The sequence below is a fragment of the Salminus brasiliensis genome, chromosome 16 (assembly GCF_030463535.1).
Source record: "Salminus brasiliensis chromosome 16, fSalBra1.hap2, whole genome shotgun sequence".
NCBI lineage: Eukaryota > Metazoa > Chordata > Actinopteri > Characiformes > Bryconidae > Salminus > Salminus brasiliensis.
Genome location: NC_132893.1, coordinates 6,163,640 through 6,184,651, shown reverse-complemented (window position 1 = coordinate 6,184,651; position 21,012 = coordinate 6,163,640). Strand labels below are relative to the sequence as shown.

At 42.3% G+C, this 21,012-nt stretch overlaps 1 protein-coding gene across 5 annotated transcripts in view; it reads right to left on the bottom strand.

Moving 5' to 3' along the window:
* Positions 1-19,635, bottom strand: part of glis3 (GLIS family zinc finger 3) — a 38,308-nt gene extending 18,673 nt beyond the window's left edge. For 3 of the 5 annotated variants that reach the window (XM_072659388.1, XM_072659391.1, XM_072659390.1), the window contains exons 1-4: positions 19,499-19,635; positions 15,601-15,991; positions 9,557-9,725; positions 7,490-8,657 (exon numbers count right to left, since the gene is read on the bottom strand). In XM_072659388.1, coding sequence (XP_072515489.1) covers positions 7,490-8,657; positions 9,557-9,725; positions 15,601-15,940 — 1,677 coding nt within the window. In that variant the 5' untranslated portion in view covers positions 15,941-15,991; positions 19,499-19,635. Of the gene's footprint in view, positions 1-7,489; positions 8,658-9,556; positions 9,726-15,600; positions 15,992-18,657; positions 18,709-19,498 lie in introns of those variants that run through there. The other 2 variants (XM_072659389.1, XM_072659392.1) reach the window with 2 other exon arrangements.
* Positions 19,636-21,012: the final 1,377 nt, after the last annotated feature.

Sequence of the window (21,012 nt, the reverse complement as noted above, 5' to 3'; positions counted from 1 at the left end):
CTCCAGAATGCTCTCTAATGATGTTCTAAACATCTGCATCTGATGTGCTGCACCTGATTCTAGTTGTAGGCACTAGAAATAGCAATAAATGTGGGGGTATCCTTACTTTTTTCTCATCGGAAAATAATATTTCTATTAATAATATTTTACAAATGATTTTTAAAGACAGTTTTACAGTTTTAATGTAACTGCACCAGTTGTACTGGTTTAGTTATACTACCTCCATCTCCCCAATATTGTTCAATACTGTATCTCTCTTCAGATTCCAACCAATCACATCAGTAGGAGTCATAGATTGTTGTATAGGAAGCTAATGACGGTGAAAAAAGTTCCGTTCATCAACCTGTCGATGGATATGGCAGCTCAGAAGGTCAGTCGGATGAGAAGCTTTTTGCAGTTTAAACATTTTAGGTTAATTAAGTTTTTATAAATCCGAGTTTAATAAAAACAGAGTAAACACAGGCAAGGAAATGGGGAGTAGAAAGCTGAAGGAGACTGACAGGGCAGAAGAAGGAGGTCTGATTAGGCACCAGTCCTTAGTCTGTGTATTTGAATTACTTTGTCGGAATAACCTTCAGCGCTGCCTGACCTCAGTACCTTTGGTAGATGTCTGAGGAGACCATGAGGAGACAGATCTACTGGGGGCCACTGTGTGATTTTATACCCATTGCCCCTCAGAAGATTCACGTCAAACAGACATGTGGGGCCTTTTTTATTCATCCTGGAGGAGTATGCCCCAAAACCAAAAGTGCTGCCAGGGATTTTGGGTCTCATGAAAAGATATTACACTGGGCCCCTCAACTCTTACAATTCTGCCAAAATACTCAATTCATACTTTTCTTTAGGCCCCCTGTCAGTCACAGGCATTTGGAATCGTCCTAACCTCCCACCCCATATGGTGTCCCTGCCCAAAACGTGGTAGTTATGGACCTGAATGGGACGTTTTTTAAATGTTTTTCTCTTGTCTTTATTTAATCTAATTACTTTAAAAAAAAGACAGAATGGTATCGGAAATGAATCAGATTACTTTACTTTTACATAGAAATCCTTGTACTATGTGACAGATAACATTATTACCAGGTAATCATTAATCTGTATCTGTAAAATGTAATGTAAATTCAAGCAACCTTCCCATTTCTGCTTGTCACAGACAGAGGAAACTGATCCTTAAAGTACTTCGCTCTTTGCGTTGTGATCCCTTGTTAAATATTCCCGATTCCCTTTCTCCGTTCAAATGCCGTCACAGTGCTGCTTAGCACTCAGCTGGTTAAGGGTAAGTAAGTGCTTCAGACTGTGGGAGTACGCTTCCGTATGATTGGCTGTGATTGCAGATTTTTTATTGCTAAGCTAACCCTGAAAGTGAAGAAACCATAGCTCCCAGCTGTGCATAATCGTCTTCCCTGCACTCGACTGAGGGGGTTTGACTGGCAATTCTGTTAAACTGTCTACTCAAACTCGGTAGCACAACGTGTTCACACTGTCGTTCTGTATCGCTGTTTTCTCACAGCTATGAAATGCCATCAAACCTTCTGTTTTTCTGAGCGGCTCTCGAGTTTGTTTTCTTCGTGCTTATAAGGACAGAATTAGCCACTACTATTGCAGCCTGCCATTTCGTTCCCTGGCCAACGGCCGGCACTCGATTCCTACGCCGTCCGCTGTGGCTTCCCTTAGATCAGCCTCTAATTACATGGGGTTTGTTTGAGGAGCTGAGTGTCTGGGCCCGGGATTAAACGCTTGCTTATCAAAGGAGTCGGAGGAAGGCGATGCTGTTTCACAGTCGTCTCACATGGCCAGAATATTACCATCCAAAAAAACAAATTAAAGAACCCTGCAACTGCTTGTTAATGACAATTACAAGCTATTGATTGCGCTGGATGTTTCCCGGCACTGAAGTCAGTGAAATACGTCAAAAAGAGTGCAAATATAAACAGGGCCTCCTCTGCTGAGCTTTGCGTTGTTTGTCGCAATGGTCTCTTTAAGTGTAAGACCAAAGCCATTACAGCCAGAAATTATAAGCGCTGTCTTCTTTAATCACAGTTTACTCATTAGGGTGCTAAACTAGCCCCGCACGGCTGCGACTGCCCAGCAAGAATAAGAGCAGCACAATCTGGAGAAAAGGAGCCAAATCAATAAGCATTCAGCTCAGGGCTGCGGAGGAAAACAACAGACGCAACATCAGACGGGGGGGGGAGGAGTGCCTCGGCGCACTCTGAGCAGTCTTTCAGATTTATTTAATAAAGCGCTGGACCCCGCTGGCTCTGCGGAGAGGCCGAAGGAGCTGAAAAGACAGTGACGCGGCTCCTGTGCGCGCCACAAAGCCGCAGCCAGTCCCATGACGGCCGTGGCAAGCCGCCATGCCCCGCCACATAATGGCAGCTCCGTCCCATGCCAGCAGTCAGGCTGCGAACATCTCTCCCTCTCCTCCCCCTTTTGTTTCGACCTTTCTTACGCAAAGCCCTGGCATCTCCACCGCATCATCATCAACAAAAACAACAACAGCAGCTTCTCTCTCTCTCTCCCTCTCTCTTTCTCTTTTTTGTAACATTACTCTTCATTGCCATGACACTGTTTTCTTCACTTGGACACTTTCAAGTACCATCCAATGCAGAGGGGGTTAATGCTCCCTTGTGGAATGTAAAATAGTGGAGTGGAACTGACGAGAACTTCAAGATCAATCATCCACCGGTGACCAGGAGAAGTTAATTAGAGTGTAATTACAACCGTCATACGAGAGACACTCAAGGTAAGGTTTGTTCAGTACAGCAGAAGATCTACACCCACTTTTGTGAGAACAAAGGAACGTCTCTACACAGACAAAAAGGGTCTTGTGCTTTAAAAAAGAGCCCTCTTCTACATGCCAGCACGCTTTCCCTCCTTACGGTTGTCCAAAACCCGCCAAAAAGTCCTGGTGATGTCCATGTGATCAGCATTGTATTCAATGCCATAGAATGAGCCAGAACTTCAAGTTTCACAGTTGTGATAGTACACAGACCATCAGGAAAGCAACAAGCAAACACAGCAGCAAAGAAATAGACAGCACTAAAGATCACATGGAGGGCGGTTGTGGTCCAGACAAGGTAGATACACTACATGACCAAAGATTTGTGGACACCAGCTCGTCCAATGTCCCTTGCAAAGTCTTAAAACTTAAAAGCCTTAGATAGAGTTTGCCTTCCTGCTCTGCTGCAGATAACAGCCTTTGCTTTGGCATTTCACCAAACTGTGGAACATTGCTGTGAGGATCTGACTGCATTTACTCAAAAGAGCAATAGTGTGGTCAGGTCCTGATGTGGAATGATTAGTTCTGGATCACAAACACCACTCTAGATTATATTTTGGAATGCCAGAAATGAAGGATGAAGCTTCCACACTCCAGAGAACATAGTTCCACTGCTACCCAGACCATCCTGGGGTGGGGGGGCTTTATACACCTCAAATGCTGGAGTATACCTCTCCAGAATTTACTCTAGGTGACATATGTTAGCGCTCAGAGTGTCCCTTTCCATTGGCAATGCTTTTCTATGGAGACTCTACAGCCTGTGTTCATTGTGGATTACAAAAATCACTCCAGCTGATATTTTGGGATGGCAAAGGTGAAGGATGTCTAGTAGTCCAGAGAACCTAGTTCCACTGCTCCACAGACCAATCGTGGAGGGCTTTATGCCCCCCATAGGCTAGAAAATACCTTGTTGGGTATGGCGACCTTAGGATTATGTTCTGCTCCTCCAGAGTCGGTCTCCTCAGACTTATAGTTACATATAGTCGGGTTTTTAGATTAGATTGGGATATGCAGAGAGAACTAGACTGTTAAGCTTTGGCGGGGAGAGAGATTCAGAGACGAGGAGCAAATCTATAAATTTTGAGTAGAAGTAGTAGAAGTAGTGAGGTTGTTGAGGGGGAAGAATTTTTAATTGCAGGCAGGACTTTACAGGAGGCCAGTGATGATGTAAGACAAGCAGCTCTGAGCAGAGTTCTGGACCATCCGAAGGGAAGGAATGAAGGACTAATGCTGGAAAGAGGGGAATTGCAGTTGTCTAAGTGGCTAAAGCTGAAAGCATGAGTAAGTGGTTTAGCAGCAGATTGAGAGAGGCCCGGTCTAATTTTGTTGATATATCAAAAGGCATCAAAAGAATCAAGAGTCAATTCAAAGATTTTGAATCAGAGGGAAAGGAGACAAGGATGAGTTATGCCTTTTGTAGTTCATGATTGAGACATGTCTCTAAATAAAATCATTTTAATGAATAAAAAAAACAGTGACATCTGCGTACCACTGAGATGTAATCAAAGCTGCAACACAGTAAAATGCACCTGCCATGAAGGCGATTGGCTAAAAGCTAACCCTAGCCTTCCAGCTACAATTTCTTCAACTAGCTAAGGCGGAGGGACACTGAGAGGACGCACACCAAACGGACACAGAGAGGACAGCAACATTATCCAGTAAGACTCAGGAATAATTATACACAAAAAATATTGTTCTCGATGCAGTGCTAGAAAACAAAGCTATGTTTGTTATGCAGTGCTGTATGGCTCCTGTAAGCCGTTGCGGTGCCATAAACCAGCCAATCAGATAAGCACCTATCAAATTATTCAGGAGTTTACCATAAAAGGGAAAACAGCTTGTTTCATTGTAAGGCTAAAATAAGTTTGTAAAATGTCCAAGAGCACTGAGTTGTCGTTAGCAGCAGCTTAAAAGGTATGAACATATGACATCATCTCAGTGCAACAATGAAATTTTGCCCCATCATATTTTAACAGTACTGGACATTTATGCCAAATGAAGGCATACTAGTCTTAAAAATCAGTGCTGCTTTAAACGTTAAAAGGGACTCTTATTTACAAAAAAGAATGAATAGGTTTGTGAATAAACCAAATTTGGTCCTTCTATAGTATCGCTTCAAATAACCCTTTTTGTACCTTAATTTTAATGATTGTGCACAGTGTACAGGTACAGTTTACTAGAGTAAAGTAAAGACTTTTAAGACCATGATGAAGTCAGTAATAGCTGCTGGATTACACAAACAACCTTAAAACGACCCTCTAAAAGCTTCTTGCCAAACCTCCTGATATGATTTTGTGGCTGCTATTTCTGGTGGCAAGCCCAAAGTTTCCCCTGGCTTCCATGGTAACCCTCAGCATGAACACCTGCCCTTCTGATTAAAAAAAGAAGATGAACAAAAAAGGAGTTCTCATTCCTTCACTGAAGCCTGTTGTCTTATGCAGTAAAACTTAATAAGCACCACAAAGGACAAATCAAATATATTATATTATATTATATTTCTGCTGTAAAGATCACTCATATATTACTAATATACTAACTTTAAAAAAGTGCACAGCAGTTCTAAGTCCATCTATTGAGGAAAATAACCAGAACGTGTGCCCTTCACATCTAAGCCTACCATGATAGCTATTTTTCTGGATGATGTATTGTTACAGAAATTGTGATGATAATATTATTGTCATTTTGATTTACATTTTAGGCCTCTGATATAATTCTAATATAATAGCATAATAATGCAATGATACCCTTTTAAAGAGCTAGTCACTTCCTATATATATATATATATATAATTTATATATACATAAAAAAACAAATACACAAACCCCACTCTTAAATAAAGTCAACATACTGACATATTGGCTCATTTACATGATTATTATAACAAGCCTACACACATGCCGATATTCAATAATATGGAATACAGCATTATATACAAACTGTATGGCTATAATAAACCCTGTGACTGACTGCATTTAAGTCACACTTTCACCAGAGATGGTTTTAGTTCTAGATTTTAGATTAGATGGTCTGGACTATACTGCCACAGTGAATCCTTGCTTTATTCGATGTTTGCTAGAATCTAGAATACTGTTCTAGACTTCTTAAGACCCAGATGGATCACATTATTTGCTCTATAACTATGTGTTGGAGCAAATATAGAATGTCTGGAGGTCCAGACCTGAGGGACCCAACAAAGCATCACTGATCTACAACGCTAAGGATTTACAGTGGTAGCTTGTGGGTGGAGCTTTGGTTGGAAACCACAAGCTACCACTGTTTATGCATTAGCTAATCCACCAACCATGGGCTAAAGCACTAACCTAATACTAAGATGCTAACATCAAGTTAACTTCAGCAAATTCATTTACTCCAGTCTGTACAATATATTCGTATTATTGGATTATCGTCTCCAATAATGTATTATTGCATCATCTTTTACTTGGGGTGTTTTTCTGAATAGGTTATTTAATCTTTACATTTTCATATCAGCAAATGCTTAATATGTGTCCAGTAAACAGTAAGTAAGTAAACAGCTAACCCCTCACCTGAGACCAAGTTCAGACATGCTTTTCTAACTTCCTGCAATTGTGAAGCGTAACATGATCTACTTAATTATGATCTCAAAGCTTGCATGTCTGTTTGGCTATTCCGGTATGGCTTGTCTGTCACTCCTCGAAGGAGCAGTGGTCTTACTACTGCTGTGGCAAGTGTTGGTGCCATTTCTACAGTGAAGGAAAACATCCATACATGACAGAACACCACGCTGGTGGGTAGAAAGCAGAGATTTTTTCAGCTTGGTTGGTGCCTGTGACCATTTTCCTTTCCTCTTCGGTCTATGATTACGTGCTCTAACAAAACCATCCAACTGTTCCAGGCTCCATGGCAACAGGGATGGTTTTAAGTAATGAGTAAGTGTTTGGAGTGAAAGGTCGACCACAGGTATGTGCACCATTAATGATTGCCAAGATCAGATGAGACAAGGAATGGCCATAGAACGGCCTTTTGCTAACCTTAACCTGGGCACTGTCTCAGCAGGGACTGAGCCAAAAGGTCACCCTCCTCCATTCAGCGCCTAGACCTGTATTGGCCACTGTGTCTTGGGAAAGGTACACTCCGTCCACAGAAATAACTCAGTCTGGTGTTAAATAAACGCCTTTATGGCTAAGCTGGCTGCACTGACCGAACCTAGCAGTCCTTCTCAGGCTGTGCCACACCCGCTGGCAGGCTCTTGACTGCTGACAGCTCGTCCAGCTGGGAGAAGTCAGCGGCAGGAAGTGGGCCGCTTCTCTGCCAGCGCTGAAGTGTAGGCCCTTTGTGCAACTTTAATAACGGCATAATTGTGTAAACTCCCTTGTCAGTCATTGGAGACTTTTACTAATTAGCTGATGGCCAAGCGCTACATGAGGAAAATACCTCTGCAGCTGAAGCATAGTTGAAACTAACCTCTGCATGAAAACATATCAAAGTACCCAATGGATCTCCAGGCTCTGAGCTAGAAACTGCCTCATAGAAAACTTGGCAGCCTTGTAAAAATGGCACTTAAGCTGAGCTCCTAGGTAGTTAGGCTGGTTTCTGAGTTTGACATCTTTTGGCTCTAGATTTGGGCAAACACGATATGTCTCTAAATGTCTAGAAATGAGTTAAGCAATCTAGCCAGTGAGTTCACTTGTAGTCTTGGTGTTCTGTTCTAAGAGTAGGTAGAACTCATACCGTGCATTTGTTGGGCTTCTCTCCAGAGTGTACCCTCATGTGGATCAAGAGTTTATAACGTGCGTTGAAAGGCTTGTGCCTCCTGGGACATCCTGCCCAGAAGCAGGTGAAGTCCTCTCCTTTGCGCTGGTCCATGTGCAGCTTCTCAATGTGCTTGACCAGCTCCTCTTTGTGGCTGTAGGTAGCGTTACAGTCCATCCAACGGCAGCAGTGTCCCTCGTTGAAATCGTCGAGCTCCCCCTCTTCCTCCTCCAGCATGGGGCACAGAGCAAGGGACTGTCCCAGAACACTGTGATTGTCCATACAAGGCAGGGTGTGTGAATCTGCAAGGTTCTGACCATGTCCCAGGTGATCCCCAGGCGGTCGGTGTATATGGTGGGCGTGATAGGGTGGTGGAGGACCCCTGGGAGGGTTAGGAGCCTTAATAATGGCTGACATTTCTAACTGAGCCTGTGCAGAGTTTGGAAGGTAGCTATGAGGAACATTTTCTGCTGTTGCAATTATGCTAATCTCTTGTCCAGGTAGAAGCTGATGTTCCACAACCAGATTAGTCCCTGTTCTTTGGCCATTATGTGCACCCCCTTCTTCCAGTCTTTGCATGCAGGCACTCACTCTTTCAGGGTAATGGTTACTGGTGAAGCCCTGGGCTACTGTGGAACTGACTTTTGGACTGGAGTTAGGAAACATAGCGTTGGGGATACAGCTCCCCCTGATTCCAAGAAGATGCCCGCATACGTCAGACTGTAGGGGTGAAGGGGTAGGGTGGGAGGCCGGAGAACTTTGGGAACCAATGATGTAGGCCACCAATGAGGTGGGAGAGGTTCGTATAACTGAGTTCAAGTCAATACCAATACCATCAGATAGAGGCGAAACGGAAAGGGCTCTTTTCTTGCAGCGACCTGAATGGCGGGGGCTGTTGCCGTCTTCCCTAAACAGGTAAGCGGGGAGAGAATTTGGGTTGGAGGTACTGGTGGCCCCAGACATGGCCGTGCCCGGAGGAAGGTTCAGAAGCTCAGTCCCTTCCGTTGCGTGATTGAAGCTGTTCTGCTGCCCCAGCGGTGGCAGAACACGGTAGCCATAAGGCCAGTCCAGCTTGCTGCTGCGTATCGACTGGCTCTCTGCAAGGCTGAGGGTGGTGGAGGCCAGGGATTCTCTGGACAGCACGGACCTGTACCAGCACAAGTCCACAAGTGTCAGCTTAGTTCCCCAGATGGCCAATTCCAACAATGTCATTCACACATGGTTTAAAGTCTTACATATTGTTCATAGAGGCTTCAAATCTTTTAATTTTCAGAAATATGTTTAAAACTATATTGCACTATAAATGGGTTTGTTTAAAAAATCATTACCCAAATAAGATCTGGTCAGAGATTGAGGTAGAAAGGGATTGATAAACCGTGCAGCAACACTGTAAGCCTGCAAAGTGCAAATCTAAGGTATAATTCAGACCTCTGATACACCTGGTGCCTTCATGCAACTTGAGTATCAGAATTATTTCTGGACAAGGCCAAACCACATAAAACCCCTAGTGTAAACGCACTCAAGACTCATTTAAACCAGATAAAAAATCAGATCTCTCAAACCTCTACAGGATGTGATCTGAGACGCATTTGAGCCTCATGTTATTGCAGTGTAAACAGATCAATCTCTCCAAGACGCAGTCCACAATCAAAACCCCTCCCAGTGCAACCAAAACACCAGTAATAACTGCTGTGCCATGAGCAAATTTGCATATTAAAGCTTATCAGGATACAGTTCAGATACTACAGACATGAAGTGACCAGGTGTAAACAAGGTCATTGAGTGTTTCTTGTGGTCAGTTATGACCTCTAAAAATAATCTAGTGATACAACCCATTAATTGTATGTAATTCACTCAATAAACATGGGTCAAACTGAAAGGGAGCAAAATCTATAAACCTCACATTTAAGTCTCAACAACTTGACAACCGTTCCTAAAATATTTAGGGTCGACCCAAACACTACGTATAGATTACAAAAAGCTTGTGACTATAATTTCTTGCTAGTTACTGACAACTTGTATCCTCAAGGCTTTGGACTTATTTACCTGGCATCTGGGAAGGGTACAAAAAGGCCCAGAGAATGGGGAGGGCAGTTAGCGGCAGAGGATTGGACAGTCGCTGGGGAAGCTTGGCTCAGACTCTGGACCACCATAGCACCGCTCGTCACCTGGAGGTTTGACCTGCCACACTGTCCCAGCAGTTTTCTATGAGAACCTGTGAGGCAATAGAAGAAGGAGGGGTCATCAGGTAACAGTCCTGGAAGGCTGCAGCCATGTGCTCTCTACTCCAACACAATCCGTTAATTCCCAGGTTACGTAAATGTGATTGAGTAAGGAAATCAACAAATCGTGCAAGACTGGGACTAACTATTCTGCAACAGAGGAACGGGACCTTCTGTAGTCAAGTGATTTGTTTCATTTGATACGGACAGATCCTAATTTCTATCAAGTTCTATGCTTTCTTTTTATTTATACTTCATACAGCGGGCGTTTGAGGATCTGTCTGCATCCGGAAATTAATGATTAAGAACGCTGACTATGAGAGAGCAACTTCGTGCAAGTTAATATTACACTTAATATTAAACACTGTTTGAATAAAGTGACAAAACATTAAGATTTAACAAGCAGTATTCTTCCAAAAGTCTTGGTCAAGTCAGTGAACTACAAGCTCAAATAATGTCAACCATGTGATCGCTAATGCTTTTTGCATATCACAGAGCAGATGGTGTCATACTGCCAGCTTAGTAATTCTTTAGTAGTCTCGTTGTAGTCTCGACTACATTGGCCCTTGCTTCTTATTATCATTAGTTAAGGTCTGGTACAAGACATACTGTACATGTTTAGACCTAGAGGAAGATCTACCAACATTTTTGCCTTCGCAAAACCTATTATGACATTATTATGACTGTTGTGATTTACTAAATAAGCGTAATGTCTTTTTAACGTCCATAATAAGATCAAGGGGTCAGTCGTTGCTGTTTTGTGCTTCATTGTGCCTCACCGAATCTGCATTTCTAGGAGTTTCCAATTTTATTTATTTTAAGATCTATAAACCAGGTCTTCCAGCGCTATCAGTACAAGGTACTCCTTCATCCCTGCAATCCCTGCATTACTAAAGCTATTCCTTACTTTCTTATTTTGTGTACAGTTCCTGTTTGTATGGGCAGTGTTGGCTCAGTGTTAGAGTACTGGCTTATTGATCACAGGGTTGTGGGTTCAATACCCACTGTTGGTTTTTTGAGCAAGGCCCTTAGCCCTCTCTGCTCCAGGAGTGTCACAGCATGGCTGAACCTGTGCTCTGAACCTGAAGCTTGTAAGCTGGGATATGCAGAGATATTTTCTTTTGTACTTTATATGAATAATAACAATTAAGTGAATTAACATAAACTCCAAGAACGTGCTCAGAGAAAATAAGGAGGGATTATACTTCGGTAGACTGAAAGAAATTACTGCCGTATTTTTTCTTTAGTAAAACATGCAAATATCTCTTATGATTGTTGTACTAGACGCCATTCAGCCCAGAACAACTGCTCTGCTCCGCGGTGTGGTACATTACATACACAGAAACGTAAAACAGGCTGCTGTGGAAGGACTGTGGTTTAAATGTAAAAAAAATGACATTATTTCCTCTGTTTCATCCTTAAGTAACTGTCGCTGGTGGAGTTCTAAAACTGTGTCCTCCATATAGAAACACAACGTCTTTTGTGTTCCTTAAAAAGAAACATGAATACTCATGAAATTCCCAAACCTGTGGAGCTTGGAAACACTTTCTGCTCTGTTAATTACTAATGAGTTCTCTTTCTTTCTTTCGCCGGGGCCACGGCTCGTTTAGGCGCGAGCTTTCTGCTTGGTTAATTATCAAAAAATATGAAAGAAAGGGTTTCGGGGAGAAGAAACAGTAGAGGCTGCCGGACAATATTGAAGTGAAGTGAAGTATGAACTCGGGTATGTAAATTAACAGTGTGTTCGTTCTGAGAAGACAAGGCAGGAAGATGTTTGGGGAGAGGTCTTTATAAGTGTCTCTAATCTCTCAATGGGATAAAAGAGAAGTTTTACCATCACAAGATTGAAGGGAAACTCCATCGATTTTCCGGAATTTCTGCATGATTAAGTGGTAATGATGTAAACAACATCATTCAGAGGGGTTTAAATTTAAAATGCACTTTTTTAGACAAACTTAATGTCTCTTCCTGTGGGAAGACTCTGCTTAGAGTCTCCCATTAGGGTGGCCGCACTAACCATGCACACCCGCAGCCTCTCATTAAGACGCTTCTTACGGATAAGGTATTTTAGAATGTGGGTGCATAGTGTCTGTGTTGGGAGATCTGAGCCATGATCGAATGCTCCGTGCTCTTGTTTGAATTCCCAAGCAGCTTCTATCACTTCCCTCCCTACCAGGTCTGCCTTGGAAGGAGTCGACTTCTGTGTGGATTGGTAATGGCAAGGCTACTCCCTTGCTAAGAAGGGTCTGTGGTCTGTTCTGACTGACATTTGACCCCCTGTTTTGGGAAAAAGGTGAACACCCTTAAGAGCTTTTTATGGGGGTGCCATGCATTACAGGTTCCATATTCTGTGTCCGCAAACTGGCCAGTTGGGTAGACCTGGAAGGCTCCTGCCTTCCAGGAGACTCCTGCTTCTGCTCCTGCTCCCCAGGCCAGTCCAGTTTCCACACTCTGGAAAGCTCCTGTTCTTATTTTCAGAGCTGTTCCAGAATCTGCTACTTCACAACTTGGGTCCGGATACTGGCCCTCGCCCTGACCAAGACTCAGTCTCTGTTCACAGGGCAACCCACGGACAGCACTTTGCTCCAACTGCGCCTCTCCACCCTCCAGGCGCTTCTTCTGTGTGGAGTCGTCTCCTCTGGGGAGACTCTGCTTGGTATATGGATGCAAATGATCTGTGTTCTAAGCAGTGTTGTTTGTGTAGTTTGGATGATGTTGCTGATCTTTTTTTTTTAATTATGGATTTGCCAAAACAGAAGTTTTGATTGGTTCTGCTGCAAAGTTGGATCCTCTCAGTTTAGTGGTGAATTTCTTTAAATAAGAGGCAAAACTCAGACTTTAAAAAGTCATTGTTGAAAACATAGATAAATAAATGTAAATTCAGTTGGCAGGAACCAGTTTAGAGGAACGGTGGGGGTTCTACAACAGCGTGGAACATATAGATGGTTCTAGCGTTCTTGTAACGGCTCATAAAATGTGACGGACTACTTAAACCGTGAGGGAACAAACTTCGTAATGCTGCTTTTATCTACTTATACAACAAGAGAGAGCGAAGATGAGCGTAAGGACGAGTGAGAAGCCGAGATCCACAGTAATTATTACTCTTATGAATGTTATTTCGGACAGACGAATTTCCGCTTGTCTGACAGAATCCGATTACAGAAAACACATTACTTTTACAATTGTATTAAATGGGGGCGAATTCCCCTTGAAAGCTCATATGAAGGACAAGGATATTATGGTAAAAATGTTTGGGCAGTGGTGGCTCAGCGGTTAGAGCACTGGGCTATAGAGGACAGGGTTGTGAGTTCCATATTCGGGCTCGGCAAGCTGCCTCTGTTGGGCCTCTGAGCAAGGGACATAGGTCTTGTAAATATATTACTATAGGACATTTTCACTGTACATGATGTGTCATAATACCTACTTTTTAAGACATCAATGGACAAAAAAGAACCACTGGAGGCAAATTTAAAAATGACATTCAAACACCATGAACACAAATCATTTTTGGCCATGAAATCCAATTAACCAGGGCGAAATATGCTCTCTTTGTAAAGAAACATGCAGACTTCTTTAAACTCTGAATATATCAACAATGACTCTGTTTAAACCTGGTCAGTTCATGTGACTAGTATCTGGACTGTCTTCTGATGAGACTTTAGCCACATGTGTTTACACTTTACAAAGGTGCACGTATTTGTCACTGTACTATGTACAGCAAAATGTGTCCTCCACATTTAAACCATCTGTGGTAGCGAACTAGGGGCAGTGAGTACACACACACCCAGAGCGGTGGGCAGCCAACTCCTGCGCCCGGGGGAGCAGAGAGGGTAAAGGGCCTTGCTCAAGGGTCCAACAGTGGCAGCTTGCTGAGCCCGGGAATCGAACCCACAACCAATCAATTATCAATAGCCTGGCGCACTAACCGCTGAGCCACCACTGCCCACATAATCCTGATACTCAAGATGCATGAAGTGACCAAGTGTAAATATTGCCCAACTCTAGTCAAACGTTCACTTTTCATAGAGCCCTCCCATTGATAACGTTTTTATTGCAAACGGCTACTATTTCGGCCAGGACCCGCTGGTGGTCAGGGCGTATATCTTTACACTGTTTTATGTGACATATTGAGAGGTGAGGTTGCGTTGTTTAAAGAGGGCGGGATGTCGGGCTGTCCCGTATCTTTCGAGGACCATCATGTCTCATGTTCCGGCTCACTGGGCTGAGAAATATGGAGAGAGTGGAGTGCGGGCAGAGGCATAGAGATTGCCTATTTTCTTTGAAACTAGACACTGTTGATGTATTCCTTTTTTATGAATTATGAACATCGCCTACACTTGCAGGCGACCCTACATGGTTATATATTTTATCATGGATGTCAAAATGAACAGGGGGGGAAAGAACTTGCCCTCTTTCATGTAAACCAAGCCGTCGTAATCGGTTTATAATACAGAAATGACATTTTTCATCTCCACACCTGATACACTTATCATCCCAAGCCGATGAAAAACAAGCCCACATCTCCATAGTGGAGCACAAATATGCTGATATTTTATCAGAATGGCACACTTCATTTTTCTACAAGTACATGTGCACTTAATTATATAATTCTATCCTTCTAATTGTTTTGTCAAAGCTTTGTTTGAAATATTGCCCAAATCTAAACATCTGTACAATGGGTTGCTGGCCTGTTGCAGTTACTGCAAGCTAGAATTATGCAACCATGCAAAGTGTTATTTACTTTATTAGATTTTTTTTTCTTTAATTTACTCAATGACTACCAATATACAGTATATATGACTATATAGGATATACTCCAATGCCACCAATGTCTCAGCGCATAGTAAAAACAACTTATACCACCACTGTTTAGATGTTTCTGTAAAAAACACCTCTGATTTCTGTGGTGAAGACACAGGAAAGGGTTCTTTCTGTGCTGACTCTTCCATGAAGGTCCTATTAGTGCACGTCTCACTGCACAGTAAAAAGTGCACATCACTCAAGAGACTGCTAAATGGATACCTGAAAATGCTTTGCTATCCTCCTTTAGCCCTCTCCTTCTTTGTGGCAATCAGTTATTGTAATGTTCGGAGTGCTCCACAGCTGCTAAGAGGAGCCCATGGCCCAGGTTTGAGGAGACAGAGTATTTATAAAGCTTTAAAACTTGAAAATCTTTTGCATGGTGCTCCTTTCCTTTTTACACTCAAAAAACTATGCTTAAAATGTTGAAAAGAATATTTAATCATTATGCTTGTGGAAATCAGATCATTGTCTACTAACTTAACTATTTGCACTAAAGGTAATTTCGATCAGGGGTGCCCAAACTTGCATGCACTGCAGGTCATCAGGAAAGAGCAGCTGGCATTTTTAAAATTCATTTGTTGTCTAATTGTTCCCTCCCAATTTGGTACTGCCAATTAACCCACATTCATAGCTCCCCCTAGCACAAGCAATGCTCCCAACAGTAGGAGGCTAAGGACTTAACATATGTCAGCCACCACCTCTTTTTAAAATTCTTTTCAGCTGCTGCATTCAGAGGAAAGTGGCCGTTTCCCAGCTTTGTTGCATCAGCTAACCGATGCCTGTGCCAACCTGCATTGCTCATCTACGACCTCATCTACCCATTCAAAGAGAGCACAGTCAATTGTTCACTCTCGGACTCTGGACGCTGATGGCAAGCGGCATGGCTTGGGAAGTGACCCCCGGGCCATAGTTTTAGCGCATTAGACCACATGGATCCCTCAAGCTGATATTGGTATATGATCTAAAAACCCAGAAAAATGTACGTTACAAGCTTTTTGATACAATCACTGAAGCCTTGTAGTCACAACTTTACATTTAGTAAATGTTTGTTAATGTGTTTATTACCTTTGAGACCACTCTGTGAGCCACTGGATCCCATCGTACTGAGGTTGCAGAACGGCACAGGAGGAGATGACACTTGTTGCCATGACGACTGCGGAATGCTGAGGGTGCCGTGGTGCTTCCCATTGGCCAGTACCTGCTTGCGCAGACTCAGGGCAGGCAGAAGAACTGTATTCACAGGAGCTGGAACTCCGGTGCCATATCCCAGGGAGCCATGGTGCGAGGGAACCCGTGAGCTATCGGCATGCACTCGAATGTGAGGCACTTGCTGCCCAGTAATGGCCCCCAGAGACTGAGGCATGCTGGAGGGAGAAACCAGGAGGTTGCAGGCTTTCCCATTCATTTCCCTCAGTGTTGCTTCAGGCTGAGATAGCAATGGGCCCGAGGCATCGTCCTGTGAGGGTAAGGTAACATAGCCAGGATAATGCATACAGAATGGTGGGTTTCCACAAATTATGAGTAGGACTAGTGCAGTGAATTAGTACTGCATAACAATACAAATGCTTTGAAATGTGTAAATTAGTAAATTAGTGTTTTGCTCTTCGCATCCATTTATTGCCCATTTCCATTAATGCAGTGGCACGGGTCTACTGGTGATAATGGAGACAAGTGAAATTTAGCCAGACCTTCACTTTGCTGCTGAACTCTCAAAGATGGGGACCTTATTGAGATCAGTGGTAAAGCTAATATGCTGATATTATCTAGTGCTCAGGATATGGGAACAGCAATAAGCCTTGAAATGAAAATGAAAGATATACTTAGCTTTCTGCAAATATCCATGATATTTTTTTAAGTACTTCACTGTCAACATGCAGACTATTTAATAAGCTCAGGTCTGCGTCACAGAAGGTAACGCCTGAGAATTAGATGCTTATCTATTTACAGATGGATAGATATATGGATTGGATGGGGTGGTTGGGTGGGTGAATAGGTGGATAGATTGATGGGTGGGTGGATGGATGAGTGGGTTGGTGGATGGATTTATGAATTGAACAGATAGATGGATGGATGGATGAATTGGATGGATGGATGAATTGGATGGATGAATGACCTGAATTGATAAATATATGGATTGGATGGGTAAATGGATGAACTGAAAGATTGGATGGATGGATGGATGGATGGATGGATGAACTGGATGGATGAATGGCCTGAATGGATAAATATCTGGATTGGATGGGTAAATGTACGAACTGAAAGATTGGATGGATGGATGGATGGATAGATGAATGGATGGATGTATGATTGGGTGGGTAGGTGAGTTGGTGGATGAATGAGTGGGTTGGTGAATAGATGGGCGGATGGATGGATGGATGACTGAATGGTTGGGTAGGTGAGTTGGTGGATGAATGAGTGGGTTGGTGAATAGATGGGCGGATGGATGGATGGATGACTGAATGGTTGGGTAGGTGAGTTGGTGGATGGATGAGTGGGTTGATGAATGGGTGGGTGGATGGATGGATGGATGACTGAATGGTTGGGTAGGTGAGTTGGTGGATGGATGAGTGGGTTGATGAATGGGTGGGTGAATAGATAGATGACTAAATGGTTGGGTAGGTGAGTTGGTGGATGGATGAGTGGGTTGATAAATGGCTGAATTGGATGGATGAATTAACTTGATAAATTAACTGGATGGAAAAATATATGGATTGGATACCCAATTGGGTGGATGGATGAATGGATGAATAGACAAACAGACGGTTGAAGGGGTGCATGGATGGATTGGTGGTTCGATTAATGAATGAATAGACAGAATGGATAGATGGGTAGATAGATGAGTGAATAAATGGGTGGGCAGATGGGTGAGTGGGTGGATAGATAGATGGATGTGTGGATAGATAGATGATAAAAAAAAACTCAGCTACATCCAAATTTGCATAAACACAAATAAAAAAGACATTAGAATTATGGAGTGCAAAGATATGTGAAAGTGACACGAGGTAGTAGCCAGTGTAGAGCAGCAACAGTGGTCCTACATGATTTGTGAAAAACGACATTGGCTGCAGATTTCCTGACTGTTAACTATGGCTAGCTTAATTACATGGAATCAGAAGTACTGTACATTAGTACCCTTCCCCTAATAATCATCTGTCCAGCAGCAGGTGGTCTGCGCTACCCCGGCCTTGAGGTGAGTCATTACCGAGTCTAATAGCAGTGGGTAAAGGATCTCACATGCTGCACTTCTCTGAATATGCCAGCTCTTCCATGAATTTGATTCCCAGACTCCTGGATTTATGTGTGGATGGCCCTGTAAACACTCGCCTTGTCTGTAACGTTCAGGCATGGTGAACTAAACCACAGTGGGACAAATTTTTGGTGGAGGCAGGTGTTCAAACTATGGGCATGCCCAAAACAATGACACCAGGCCAAAGAAAAAAAAAAATCGGACTGACAGACACCCTTAATTATTTATGATAGTTTCGACTGGCCCTTGACTCTCGAAGAGCAATAAAGAACTCAGCTTTACAGTATGTCCAACTTTTGCAGAACTCCCTACATATGTACTAACCTTGAAACTAACTATCCCCTTGAAAACTCATTAAATTCTAGAGAATCTAAGCAAGCTGGTACTGTTTACAGTGTTGGTGAATAGAACCAAATGTTTTATTCAGAGTTGAAGGCCTTTTAAAGCTACATCAGAGAAAAATGACTCTACCAAATAATTACAAACACAGCTTCCTTGTCCTGAAACATTTTTGACATTTTGATCTATTCATGTTAGAGAGATAGTCCCCGAAGAGTCACATTTACAACTGTAATACCATGATCATTACATTATGATGTTATGGGGTTTAATGGTGATGATATCCACAGCTTTCCTGCCTAATATCAGCATTACAAGCTGATCAATTCAATTGTGATGTCTAATATTTTTCGTTATGTAGTATTCTGAATTTTTTTAATTGCTGGAAGATATCGTCCCTGTGCAGTTCAGCATTCATGTCAATATCGATACAATGCAGCTATGAATACTGAACTATATAACTATATAATACTACATAACTACATATCACAGAAACTGACTACAGAGACATTATTGTCTGGTTATGAATACAGTACCTGATGCTTGAGACGCTGCTTTACAATAGTTTCCTGACGATTTTGGCTTGTGACCTATGCGAAACGTGCTTCATCCATTCGCCCTACAAGAAAATATTCCTTCACCATTATTTGAATATTAATAATAACGATAAAAAAAAAAACCTGAACGGACAAACCACTTTATTTATAGGGTTCACACACAGTTGATCAAAGTTGCCACTATTTAATAACTAATTCATATTACATACACAAACAATGCTTCCTGGTTCCCTGGTCATTTCGGTTCCTACGACCGCCACTGTAAAGGAATTTAAGTCGACCAGTTTCACAGCTATACACCATTTCACACCAAACCACTCTCCATAACTGTTCGCAGGACACTGACTGAATTAGACAGGACTTTTGATGGATAACTGGAATCCCCCTTTAACCCTCACTCCCAACCTGAACACCCAAACCAGGCGTTTACCTGAACTGTGAAGCTCCTGAGAATCAACTCTCTAACTCGTTAATCATTTGAGCACCTGTAGATGATCTCCAGGGGGTTTCCACTTCCACTGAAACTCAACAGTCTTCTCTTTTTACTGTAAACACTATGAGAAGTTTCTAGAAGAAGCTCCATGATATTAGCAGCGTGTAGGGCAGCGTGTGGGGCAGCGTGTAGGGCAGCGTGTGGGGCAGCGTGTGGGGAGCTTAGTGCAGCCTGGTCTAGTCTCAGAGACACAAACACAAACAGGACAAACTCGAGGCAAGGAGGAAGCTTAAGGGTCGTCTGTCCTCAGAAACGAGGCAGTTCTCGGCGAGGTTTCCGCTGAGGAATTAAATGTGGGCTATGAGGCGAAAAGTTGGATCTGCTCACCTGAGAAGAGGTCTTCAGGGTCAGGTAGCTAGCTGGGCTGGGCTGAGGTGAGGAGTGAAGGAGAGCACCTTGAGGAAGATGAAAGTGAGAGTGAGGGCATGGGCAGCAAACTAGACGACATGTCGAGCTACATGACACGGATAAAGCAGTGTTGGAGTGTTAGAAAAGAAAAGAAAAGAAAAGAAAAGAAAAGTAGAGAAAAAGTTGTTCCGTCATCCGCGCTGAAGCTGGAGTTTGGAGCTCGAGCTCTGTACCTTTGCGTCACTACGGGAGCGCGGTGTTGTCAGGGGGGGTGGGGGGCGGGGGCAGGGGGGCATTTTGGCCAGCCTTTCTACCCTTTTACCCTTCTCTCTCTTTTTTTTTTTTTACTTTACCACTCACGAGTTTTTTCTTCTTTTTTAGAGGCATTTATGACAGTTAATATTCATGTATTTATTTATTTATTTATTTATTTATTTATTTATTTACTTATTTATTTACTATGTAATAATGTCGTCTTTACGCACAACGCTAGTCTTGAGTGTATGGGACTTTATTAATGATAAAAAATATATGTATGTTAAAATGGTTATATTATATTATTTATTAAATAAATAAAATTTAAATATGTATAAGATATGATAAGATAAGATAAGATAAGATATGATAATCCTTTATTAGTCCCACAGTGGTGAAATTCTCAGTGTCACATCAGAAAGGGATAGCAAGACAAAATGTAGATAAATAATTTACACTATATACACAATATAAATAAGAATTAAAAAAGCTATAACAATATTATTTACAGGTTATTGCAAATAATATATATATATATATATATATATATATATATATATATATATATATTATTAAAAATAATTAAAAAGCAGTACATTTACAAATAAACACTACATGTTCAAATATTGTGGACATGAATGCTAATTATAATGAGTAATTCTAATGAATAGTCTCTGGAATGGTTGGATGGCGCTCCACCCAATACTTTTGGGGTGAGTTGGGGATGAGGTAGGGTGGAGTTCATCCAACATCCTGACCCCACTAGTGCTCTAGCCACTACATTCCATCAAATCCTCACACCTAGTCTAGTCTAGTAGAAAGTCTTCTTCCCTGGGCAGTACCCTGAGACAGTTACTCCAAAAAAAAAGGATATATGCCTTATTAATACCCTTAATTGGATGAGCAGGCGTCCCAATACTTTTGTCCATATAGTGTAAAAGACGTCTGAACGCTGTACATGCCCGTATGCACCATGTACACCGATCAGCCATAGCATTAAAACCAGGTGAAGTAGCAGATGAAGTGAATAAGCGTTGATTATCTGGTTACAGTGATACCTGTCGAGGGGTGGGATCTACATATTAGGCAGCGAATGAAAAGTCAGCTCTTGATGTTGTGTTGGAAGCCTGATCAGTTGTCCTATTTTATTCCCTTTTGTTAAAAAAAATTATCTTAAAGTTATTCAAAGTGATTTGAGGCAGTGTAAACAGGACAGTCAAGTGTATGTGTCATAGTGT